This window comes from Panthera pardus, unplaced genomic scaffold (genome assembly GCF_024362965.1).
Source record: "Panthera pardus isolate Hobbes unplaced genomic scaffold, ASM2436296v1 HiC_scaffold_10, whole genome shotgun sequence".
NCBI classification, from domain to species: Eukaryota; Metazoa; Chordata; class Mammalia; order Carnivora; family Felidae; genus Panthera; species Panthera pardus.
The window spans coordinates 58167607-58179783 of NW_026526655.1; the positions used below are offsets into that span (position 1 = coordinate 58167607).

At 42.8% G+C, this 12177-nt stretch overlaps 1 protein-coding gene across 1 annotated transcript in view; it reads left to right on the top strand.

Annotated features, from left to right (window-relative positions):
• Positions 1–1589: 1589 nt before the first annotated feature.
• The window catches only part of CHN1 (chimerin 1), a 202340-nt gene continuing 191752 nt past the window's right edge, over positions 1590–12177 (top strand). Inside the window, exons 1-2 of the mRNA XM_019460115.2 lie at positions 1590–1721; positions 1854–2049. Of these exons, the coding sequence (XP_019315660.1) occupies positions 2031–2049 (19 nt within the window). The 5' untranslated portion in view covers positions 1590–1721; positions 1854–2030. The remainder of the gene's footprint in view (positions 1722–1853; positions 2050–12177) is intronic.

Sequence of the window (12177 nt, forward strand, 5' to 3'; positions counted from 1 at the left end):
ATTGCAGAGCAGATCAGCAATCTTTACATGGTTATAAAATCTGTCCCACAAAGCCTTCTTGAGTAGCTCATTTATCTTCATGAGCTGCGTTTGTAATTTTTCATGAGCAGGAAGGCTGCTCAAAATCAAGTCCTTTTCATTAAAGATTTAAAATTGTGGGGATTTCAAGATTTATTTTGATATTCGTGGCTAGAGGAGAACGATTTTACTACCTCAGAAAATTTCAAGCATACAGCATCTTACACATTTGCCTCTTCATGTTGAATTATTTTACTATTTCTTTTTTCTTGAGTTAACTGACATGAAACAAAGGCTTGGCTCCTCCTCAACCGGCTTTTCTTTTTCTCCTGATGCTAGAATCTGCTGTGAAATGATGATGAATTAACTGTGGTTCTATTTGTAGTAGCAATTTTCATTTTTGTAAAGCTTTGATCCTCAAGATACATTAAATAGAAGGTATTTATATAATGTTCTTAAAAGAATTAGTTGAGATTTGAGAGAAGCAGAAAATGACATTAGGGAATCTGAGGAACCGAAAGAGGAAAGATGCACGTAGCAAGAAATGAGAGCCAAAGAGAAAATCTACATGATTAGATACTGAAACAGTATCAGATCCGTAACAGAAACAAGGAAAGGAGAGGCATTTTTCTACACAGGGAACAAACATAGCAACTAGAGAACGCTGAATTTTTGAATACATTAAATGAAAACGGCACCAAAACACCACTACCGAGCTTTTCAAGAACATCTTCTGGCTGATAATCTCAAGGCGTTACACGGCTTTTTGTTAATTAAGGCAAAGACAGAGGCGAGCAGAGAACATCACAGAAAGATGTTGCCAGTGATTATCAGATAAATGCAAAAAGCTCAGGGGAACACTCTTTTGTGGTAAAGAAGAGGTGCCAATCGGTGACAAATGTTGATTTTTCCCGAGGCAATATCAAAGAGGTGTAAAGTAAAAGGAAGAAAATTAGGTTTAAGCATTGGCCTTGTAACATTATTTTAGGCAATTCCAGATGCTTTTTAAACGACCCCTGTTTCCTCAGTTACGACAACCTGAGCAGTTGCCCCAGTGGCTCTAAATCCAAGGGGAAAGGAAGGCAACAGCCAGGGTCTCCACTGGACTCCAGGCTCCCTTCCCGAATCCTATAGCTTCAGGTCACGGGCTCCAGACTCTCCGTTAACCCCGAGGGCGCCGGGCGGGAGATTTATCCTCAAACGAACCCGATCCCCGGATGACCCTGGCTGGGGACGTGTATTCAGGGAGCATCCTCCTGCCACTCTTCCTCTTTCGAGTAACAGCTCAGGGTTTCTCCCCTCCGCGCCTCCGCAAATCCCATTCAAGAAAAATGCCTGGGATTTCGCCTAAAACGCCCCCGCCCCCGCCGGGCTCCGGGAGGCCGCCTCCCGCGCGACCCGGGGCGGCTCCTCCGGGCCCGGGCCAGGAGGGGCGCGCGCCCCCGGCCCCCGCGCGCGCCCGTTGCCATGGGAACGCAGCGGGTTCGGCCGCCCGAGGGGCAGACACGAGGAGGCGCAGGGGCAGATCCGGTGGGAGACGCTATCGCAAGATGGCGTCTGCGAGGCCGCGGGATGCGGATTGAGCGCGCCCCGCCGGGGGCCCCGCGAGGCTGCTCGTCTCCCCGCCGCCGCCGCCGCCGCCGCCACTGCGGCGCCGCCTCTCCGCCTGCCATTGCGCCGCGGCCGAGCCTCCCGCCTCGCAGGTATCGCCGTCCGCGCGCGCGCTCCGCGCAGTGCACAGATGGCAGCGACAAGTGCCGGCTCGCCTGGGGCTAGCGGGTCTGCCCCTGTGCGGGTGCGCCTGACAATAACGCGTAAATAACTTTTTCTTGCAGCGGCCCCCAGCGCCCCGGCCTGCAGCCTCCCCGCGCGCCCGCGCCCCACCACGCCCCTCCGACTCCCCGCTCCCTCCGAGGTGTGAGCGCTTCGGGCCGATGCGGTGATCTCCGGCCGGCCTGGGCGGAGCGCGTGGACTGGCGGGCGGCGGCGAGCACTTGGCGAGCGCCTTTACAATGGCCCTGACCCTGTTTGGTAAGTGCAGCCCTCGGACCGCGCCCCTGCAGGTGGGCCGCGCCCGGGATGGGGGGGCGGGGGCCCGGGGCGCCCGGGGAGGGGATGCCGCGCGCGGAGTCGGGCGCGGGCCGGGGCGGCGGAGTTGGGGAGCCTGGGGCGCCGGGCTTGCTCCCTCGCGCCTCTCCCATTGTTTCCTCTCCAGGCAGGGCCGATGGGCGTGTGCTCCCCTGGCCAATTCTGGGCTGGGAGTCTCTGAGGTCCTGGGTGTTTTGTCAACGGAGGATTCTTTAAGATGCCAACTTGGGAGAGAAGTTAGCTGGTTGTTTCCAAACCTACGTTTATCAAGTCAGTAAATAAAGATCCTGCAAAGTTTATTTATTTTGAACAAGATGTCTGTGCATCCCAACCTCCCCGGAATTGCCAAATGCACGTATTGAGTCTTATTGGATTTGGGGGGTGATTTTTGGAGTCGGCATATTTCATTGGAAAGAAGAATAAGTGATGAACTGAATAGTTATTAAAATGGAAAATGTTTGTTCTAACAAATGCAGGAGCAGACAGAAGAAAGTTGGTTTCTGGAAGATAAGTGATCTCGGGAGAATAACTTTGAGTATTTTAGGAAAGATGTTATTTCTATGATGTAATTACTGCAACACTATTGTTTCAGTGGTTAAGATTTCAAGGTTTTTTGTTGTTTTTATTTTGTTTTTGATTTTTGTTTTTTACCCTGGAGTGTGTAATGACAATGGGCTGGGAAGAAGGGCTGAAAAGATACATTGTTTCCTATTACAGAAACAGTCTATGGTACACATGTACCTCCCTTTAAGAAAACTCAATATGTGAAAATGTAGATATTCAAAGTAGTATGATATGTACTGATATATATTACTATGAAGCTGATAGCTACAAGGATGGTCTTAGTAAGTTACTCATAATATCAAGTTTCCAGTTACGTTTTAATTGCGTCATTTGATCAAGCACATTGTAGGCATAATATACCACAAATGCTTTTTCCTGTAGATAGACTGAACTAATCTGCTGGAATCAGAAAGTTACATTTATTTAATCATCTTATTTTATAAATTAAATTAGATGCAGGGAGATTATTTTCCAAGGTCACATGGCCCTTTTTTGGGGCAAAACTGAGCCCAGAACACAGTTTGCCAGTCTACACTATGTTTACTTTGCCAAAATACCCACAGTACTAGAAATGACTTTTCTTATTTGGTGTTAGTTCTCTTTAGATGCTTTAAAAAATGTTTCTTCTTTTTCTGAAGGAAAAATCTCACTATTGTTTTCCAATACCTTGCGTCTAATCTGCATCGTTTAGAAGAAGCATTTTTTCTTAAGTATGGACTTTTTTTGTACAAAATTTAAAAATGGTGGAAGGCTTAAGTCATAATTGGTATTTTCTGTCGAAGAAGCATTTCTCTTACACTGTTGTAGCTAATACATAGCAGTAATATTTCCAGAAGTAAATATCCCCTTAAACTGTGTTTTGTTTTTTTTTTTTACTAAATTCATTTTCCTTCCTAAAGAGAGAGTCTGCATTTTCATGGTTTTCAAAGGTAAGGTTTACAAATCAACCACTTTTTGAATGCTTGACATTCTCAGTGAATAAAACTGATAAATTGGGGATAAGCACAGTGAGTGATAAGGTTCTTTTAAAAGGCTTCCTAAGTTATTAAATCTTTACTGAAGTAGAGATGAGGAAAAGAAGGGCACGGATTTGAGTTCTAGAAGCGGATAAACCATTCTCACCCCTCAGAATCAATAAAGTGTCTTTAAAATTTTAAAGTCAACTTGTGCAAAAATAGAACTTAATTTACAAAATCTAATTTGGTGACAGTTTTTAAGAATATTTTCCTGTTACAAAGCAAAGTACACCTGTGTGCGGAGGCTGTTTTCCTGTAATGATAGAGCGGTAGATGTTCTCAAAGGTTCATTGCACACCACTCCTCAGTCATCTCCTCTCTGTTAAAAATGTAGATTCCTTTGGCCACAGAGCCACAGAATCTGCATTTCTAGAAGGGGATTTTAAAAGGATTCCCCTGCGGGGCACCTGGGTGACTCAGTTGGTTGAGCATCCGACTTTGGCTCAGGTCATGATCTCATGGCTGGTGGGCTGGTGGGTTCGAGCCCTGCGTCGGGCTCTGTGCTGACATCTCAGAGCCTGGAGCCTGCTTTGGATTCTGTGTCTCCCTCTCTCTCTGCCCCTCCCCCGCTCATGCTCTCTCTCTCTCTCTCTCTCTCTCTCTCTCTCTCTCTCTCTCTCTTTCTCTGTCAAAAATAAATGTTAAAAAAAAAGGGATTCCCTTTTCTGCCGGTCTCAAGTTTGAGAGCTATTGTATTAAAGATAAATACGAGATTTTCTCAAATTTGCCCAATTCAAAATAGCCTTGGTATAAAGAGCAGTCCCCAACAGTTAGAAGAAATGCATTTTTATTAAAAAAAATTTTTTTTTTTTTAATTTTTAATGTTCATTTATTTTTGGGTGAGAGAGAGAGCGAGAGAGAGCATGAGAGGCGGAGAGGCAGAGAGAGAAGGAGACACAGAATCCAAAGCAGGCTCCAGGCTCCGAGCTGTCAGCACAGAGCCTGATGCAGGGCTCGAACCCACAGAGTGCAAGATCGTGACCTGAGCCGATGTCAGAGGCCCAACTGACTGAACCACCCAGGCGCCCCTAAAAAAATTTTTTTAATGTTTATTTATTTTTGAGAGAGAGAGAGAGAGAGTGCAAGCCAGGGAGGGGCAGAGAGAGAGGGAGACACAGAATCTGAAACTGGCTCCAGGCTTTGAGCTGTCAGCATGGAGCTGACACGCGTCTCAAACCCACAAACCTCGAGATCATGACCTGAGCCAAAGCTGGACACTTAACCAATTGAGCCACCCAGGTGCCCCAAAATGGATTTTATTTCGGAAGTTACAGTTGACCCTTGAACAACATGACCCTTGAACAACAACATTAGGGGTGCTGATTCCCCACATAGTCCAAGATCCACGTGTTAACCTTTCATTCCCCCAAAATGCAACTACTAATAGTCTGTTGTTGAACAGAAGCCTTACTGATAACAGAAGCAGTTGATTAACATGTATTTTCTATGTTATGTGTATTATATACACTATACTCTTACAATAAAGTAAGCAAACGTTATTAAGAAAGTCACAAGGAAGAGAAAATACATTTATAAGTACGGTACTAGTTTTATTGAGAAAAATCCTTATATAATTGAACCCATACAGTTCATATCTATTGTTCAAGAGTCACCTGTCCTACTTTTTAGCTAGTTTAGTCAGAAGTACCTCCTGTCCCTTTGTATTTACTCTTAATAACCAACTTATAGCAGAGGAGCAATGAGGTATTAAAGTTCTGTGAGACAATAGTGAGGAGAAGATAGGAACAAGAAACTGGACGAACGTAACTAAACAGTCATCAAAGTCAGAGCTCAGTAGGTTTCTACGAAAGCCCTAACCACTGCCAGGATCCCATCTTGTGCATCTTGGGTGTGTTAGTTGGTAAGGTGAGTGTCTTATGTCAGCTTGGGCTCCTGGAGAGAAATGTCATAAACTGTGTGGCTTACACCCCAGACATTTATTTCCTGAAGTTTTAGAGGCTGGGAATTCTAAGACCAGCATGTCTGTAGGAAAGGTCTCTGGTCTTTTCTGCGGGCACTGAACTCCTCTGGAGAACTGCATCCTCGTGGCATCATCTAACGTAATAACTCCCCAGAGGCCTCGTTTCCACAAATACTGTCACCTCGGGGGTTACGGCTTCAACGTAGGAATTTATTGGAAGACACAGTTCAGTGCTTAGCAGCCAGCAATAGAGTCTAGTTTTTTTTTTCTGTTTTGCTTTATGTTTTACATTTCCATTCAGGTTTTTTTTTAATCATTGTAAAGAATATTCTTTTTATGGGACATTAGTTAGCTTCATTTTAAAAAATGAGAGCCACTAAAATGACCCAATACAGTTTTCCATTTATATACGTTTAGCATATAGTATGTTGTAGCAACTCAGAATACCTGTCAAATTAAGCTGAAGTGTAAAAACTGTCGTATCTCTTATAGTCACTATTAATCACCTTTGCTGTTTGAAAGGATATTTTTGTGCAAATTTCTGTTTTATCTGTGACAAAAGAACCAGACCCCAATCCTTCCTGATTTTGTGGCTCATTTGGGAGTTGAAAATGTGCATTTTTGGGAGTTCAGGAATTTGTTAGCATTTTTCTCCCCTTGTAGATGACTAGACCTCTCAATCATCAGCATCAATACAAATAAGTTTTAAATCCTCAAATCCTAAAAATAATCCAAATATAATTCATGCTTTGCTCACTCACCTTGCTCATTTGTCCAACATACCTCTATAGCACGTTCAAGAGACATGACCCTGTCTCATTAGAGCTTACGTTCCAGAACTGTAGTGTAAGCTCCGGACTACTTATCTCCAGTAGGATTCGTTAGAACTTCCCTGACTGGGAAGCACATGTTCTCCAATTATTGCTGGGCCAAGAGGAAATTCTCAGATCATCTAATTTAGGACTTTCTAGCTGGTCTACCTCACAGAACTCCCTGACTGGCCACACCAGTAAAACCCTATTTGACAGAGCTGGGTGAAAAAGCATCCTGCCAGGTTATCCTTTGGCGGGAATGTCTGTCATTTATAGCTAAACGGGGCTGTGGTTTACAGCTCAAATGCTAGGAACTCAGTGACAGTCCAGCTGGGCTGGCTAAACCCTGAATAACTCTCTTCCCTGTGTAGAATTAGCTTTGGCATTGCTCCCCTCCCCTTTTTTTTTTTCTTTCTTCTTTCATTACCTGTCACTGTCATCACTGCCGTAGATCACTCCTAATACTTAGGATTTCACTGTAATTTCTGACCTTTCCACAGACTTTTATACTGTCATAGAAACCTTTTTATTATGCTGCCGGGCACACCTGCCTTTGGGCCTCTTTGTAGAGATCCTTTGAGCAGTTAAATGGTAATGGTGTATTCTTTGTGATGCGGTTAGGAAAATTTTGATTTTCTGTGACTGCCCTGACGTTAAAATTGGTTTTTAAAAAGACAAATCCACTCTGCATCTTCAGTATGATTTATTTGACCAAAAGCCAATTTTGTAGGCATCTCCACTTGAATACACTCTATGCTAAACATTTTTATTTTTCGGACATTGCTCATCAAAGAATATGAGAGGGAGTTACCTAAGCAGCAGTGGTGAGATCAGGTCATGATCTCATGGTCATGAGATCGAGACCCCTCTCGGGCTCCGTGCTGACCGTGGAGACTGCTTAAGATTCTCTTTCTCTCACTCTCTCACTCCCACTCTGATTCTCCTTCCTCTTCTCCCTCTCCCTCTGCCACTCTCCCTGCTCATGCTCACTCTCTCTCTCTAAAGAAAAATCACCATCCTTATTTAAATGCTTGTGCATGTTCTCTTGCTGGTATCAAAAACTTAATATTTCACCTTTAAAATTTTTCTCTTGATGTGTGGTGACTTGGTATAGTGCAAGAGAGATAAAAGAATTATAGTTGCTGTAACTCTGATAGTTACCATCTGTGTACAATGTGAAAGGATTGTTGGTGATGCTGTCTTTTGAGTGACATTTGTCCCTGCAAGTAACAGTCCTATAAGCAGCCTGATCTTTGAAGATAGAGTGATATGTATAATTGTAAAACTTTGACGTATTTGTCAAGAAGAGTTGCAGTTTCTTTTAGATCAGTATTTGTCCACTTTTTAAAAAAACATCACCCTTCACAAGAAGTTTTAGGCATTTTTTTCTTAATTGTTTTCTTCGTGAAACTTTAAAAGCAGAGGTACACGGTTTCTTTACACAGTGTATGTATATCTGCCTTACGCACAAAGAGTAAGGTTTTTGATCCCCCAAAGCTAATTTTTTCTCCCTTGAAAACAGAGGTTACCTTCAATGAGAATACATGTTTTAGACTAATCTAAAGCAATCATAAGAGAAATAGGCAGAAAAATACTGTTTGGTCATGCTTTGTGTGGCATATAATAATAGTTCTGAAGGGGGCGCCTGGGTGGCTCAGTTGGTTAAGCGTCTGACTTCGGCTCAGGTCATGATCTCACGATCTGTGAGTTCGAGCCCCGCGTCGGGCTCTGTGCTGACAGCTCAGAGCCTGGAGCCTGCTTCACATTCTGTGTCTCCCTCTCTCTCTGCCCCTCCCCTGTTCATACTCTATCTCTCTCTGTCTCAAAAATAAATAAACGTTAAAAAAATTAAAAAAAAATAATAATAGTTCTGAAGGAATGATGTTAGTAAAAGAAGTTACACATTTTTCATTGGATTGGGTTCACCCTAAGAATTAAGTAAACTTAATTTACTATCATCTTGAGAGCAGCCATAAAAAAGGTTTAGGGAAATCTTTATTAGGGAAACCCCAGGCTGGGTTTTGTGTAGCTTTTGTCCAAGTCCCTCTAGTAATAATATCCTTTGATAGAGATATTTGATGTTTTCTCAGTCTTATATAAAATATCAGTAACAGCACCTTTAAAAAACTTCATTTTTTGTCCACCATATATAAATGAAGTCACTGAACTTTCTTTGCAAACCCAACTCAAGACAGGTCCCTGAGCCTGGCCTTATGACCGAATTACCAGCCATAAATCATTCTTACATAGAAAATGATTCTTAAAAGCTTTGATTTTTATTTATTAATATAGTCTTACTATCCTTAAAAAAACAAAATAGGGAGAAATTAAGAAACAATGGTGTGACTGTGTTTTACACTGAAAAGTCATATAGAATTAAAAAAAAACCTGTCTAATAAAATAGAGTTATAAATATACTTTCTTAATTTGGCTCCTTATTTCTAAAAACCATAATGAATGCTTTGTGAATATACTAAAAACCACTGCCTTGTGTATGTTAAAGGGTGAATTTTATGGTATGTGAATTCTATCTCAGTGAAGCTGTTATTAATTTAAAAATTACCTGGAGTAAGGAGGCCAGATTGAATAGAAGAAAGGTTTATTTAAACTAAAAAACAGAAATTACTATTTTTAAAATAATGGTTTTATATCCAGGAATGTTTTAGAAGTGTTCATGTTTTTAGACAGTTTTTTTTTCTTTCATTCTCCAAGAATCAAAAAACAAAATCAAAAATTGATAGCTTAAAAATGCCCGTGCCTGTTTTGAATAGTTGTTTTAAATTTAGAAAAGTAAGCACTTCTTGGAAAGGATGCCAGCAGTTGGGGGATCTGTGGGAGAAGGGAAGGTCAGTCAGGCCCCTGTGTGGCTGGCTGCCCTGGCAGGGGGCCACCTCTTTGTGTTTCCTCTGGCCACACTAAAGGTTATCCTCTCCACTCTGATTTTTACCTTTGAATTTCTTTGGACCGTGTATATTTCATGGTGTAAAACAAGTAGAAGAGAAGATGTAGTCCAAGAAACATCTCCCTGCACGAATAGATTTTCATGACCACAAACATTTCAAAAACTGAGCAACCGTTCCTCTTCTTTAAACTGCTAATCACATCTAATTTCCCATTTGTGCCATTAGCACTTGTCTTCAGCCCTTACGGTATATTCTTTCTTTTAAATAGATCTATGTATGTATATATGTATTTACGTATGTACGTGAGTATGTATGTAGGCAGATTCCATGCCCGATGTGAGGCTTGAACTCACGACCCTGAGATTAAGAGTTGTATGTTCTACCGACTGAGCCAGCCAGGTGCCCCTCTATCTTCACCTTTTATATAGAACTTTGTTATCATTTTTTAGCTCCTTAATGCCGTGAAATGACTTCGTGAGAAGTGATTTCAGGATTTGAAGTAGCTTGTGCTAGGTAGGACAGACAGTGGGTAAGTGGTGTAGGCGTTCATTTAAGGGGTATGTAAATATCTGCCTGACTGAAATGTTTCCTCTGCAGTCCTTCCTTGATGAATGAATTTTACACCATTTGACTTCAGTTAAAGCATGGATTCTTAGCCTGTTAATTATGAGGAAGAACATGCTGGATATAGATACGTGTCTTCATATAGCATGAAAGAATGATTTTAATTTATGAACTAAAGATCTTAAAGTACTCAGGGCAAGCATTTTGACTGAGGGAGCTGTGCTGTCAGAGAAAAGAAAGTGGTGGCCTTTATGTAGAGGGTGAGGCATGACTAAGAAGGGGGGAGTGTAATAAACAGAACAGTGTAAAAGCCTAGGGCATTTGGGATTAGGGGCAAGAAAGGATAGGACCGTAGAGTGAGAGAAGGGAGTAGGAACAAGAGCTGTACTATTTCAGAATTTTTCTGAGGGTAGCTCTGAGGCTTGGGATGTGTTTTCTTATTTTGTGATTTGTTTACTCATCTGTTCAGTGAATTGAGGGCCTAAATGTGCCAGGTATGTATTCAGTTCCTAGTCTCAGGAAGCTTTGGCTCGCAGTGGAGGCGGACGGACAATAAAAAAATGGATGGTGTGCCCGGTGCCTAGTGCTGTGGAGAAGTACAGAGCCGAGTGAGGAGATGGGGCTGGCTGTCCAGCAACATGTCCGGGAAAGCCTCACGACCAAGGTGGATTTTGAGCAGAGATTCGAGGACCGCAAGGGGATGAGTCATGTGAAGTGGGGGCATCACCTCGTGAAACAGGCTTTGAGGCAGGGGTGTGCTCGCTTGACGATTTTGAGGAACAGAACGAAGGGCAATGTGGCTGGAGCGGAGTAAGCTAAGGGAAAGCAGTGGGAGATGAGACAGAGCTGTCCCTGGGGAGTGGAGGAGCGTTGGGCTCTCAGATTATGCAGGGCCTTACAAGCCGTGATAAAGATCAGGTTTTACTCTTGTGAGATGGGTACTTCCGTAGTGCGTGGAGTAGAGGAAAGTGCTCAGATTTGGGTGTAAAAGAGTTGTGGTTAATACAGTGTCAGCTGTACGTTCTGGTCTCATTTTCCTTATATATAAATAGGCGAGTAATTCCCTCCTTCCGTTTGTGCAGAAATAAATGAGATCGTGTGTGTGAGGTTCTTCACACGGTGGTGAAGATAGACAGTAGCTGATGTCAGTATCACTGTTATTGTTGATGTTAACAAAGATCCACAAGAGAAAGATCCACTTGAGAAAGTGGCTCTACAATATTTCCGTTTATGGGTGTTGCTAAATGTGCCATTTTGTACTTTGAGGATGCTCTGGTGGAGACCCAGTTCGGGGATATACGTTGAACAACCAGATGGACTTGTAATAGTGCTGGACGCTTGATACTTCCTATTGTACTCTGAAACTGTGAAAAGTACACTGACCAGTGCTGCTGCTTCGGGGAGTAATCCAGACTATAGTCAGATCTAGCCCCTGCCCTTTTAGCACTTAAAACATATCAGGGATTGTAAGCTCAATGTCTGCTATGTCATAGGTACTCAGTCCAGGTTTACTGAGTGAATAAATGAACGAATGAAGAATTCCTAGCGGGCCGTCACTCTCTATACTTATCCTGTGAGCAACCTTGAATCAGTTTAAACGTTTGCTTTCATTTATCTTTTTTTCTAACTTTATTATTTTGGGTTATTCTTGTGTTAGAGTCCAGAATTGGAAATTTAAACCTGTCTCTTAGAATTTGGTTAGTCTAGGGGCGCCTGGGTGGCTTTCGCTGGTCAAGTGTCTGACTTCAGCTCAGGTCATGATCTCACAGTTCATGAGTTCGAGCCCCATATTGGGCTCTGCGCTGTCAGCTTGGATGCCTCTGTCTCCCCCTCTCTTTGCCCCTCCCTTGCTCATGTGCCTGCGCGCTCTCACTCTCTCGAAAATAAGTAAACATTAAACAAATTAAAAGGATTTGGTTAGTCTAACAATTTACTTCCCTACTTCTGCAGTGGGTCCCCATCACCGTTAAGATTAAGCCCAAATTCCCTAGTTTGCATATTGGGCTGTTAGGATAGGACCCTGGCTTACCTGTCTGGTCTCATCTCTTACTGTCTCCTCTGTAAGAGGATGTGCTTCAGCCATCTTGAACTTCTTGAAGTTTCCAGAAAGGATTATACTCGGTGTGCCTTTGGCACAGTCATTTACCAGGCCCTTCTTTGCACTCACATATCTCTACACATCTTGCAAAACTCAGTTTGAATAGGCTTCTCTTCTAAGTAGTCTGCTGCTGTGAGTTAGTTACACCTTTTCTGCATCCATTGTACCCTGTGCACATCTCTGTCCTACCACT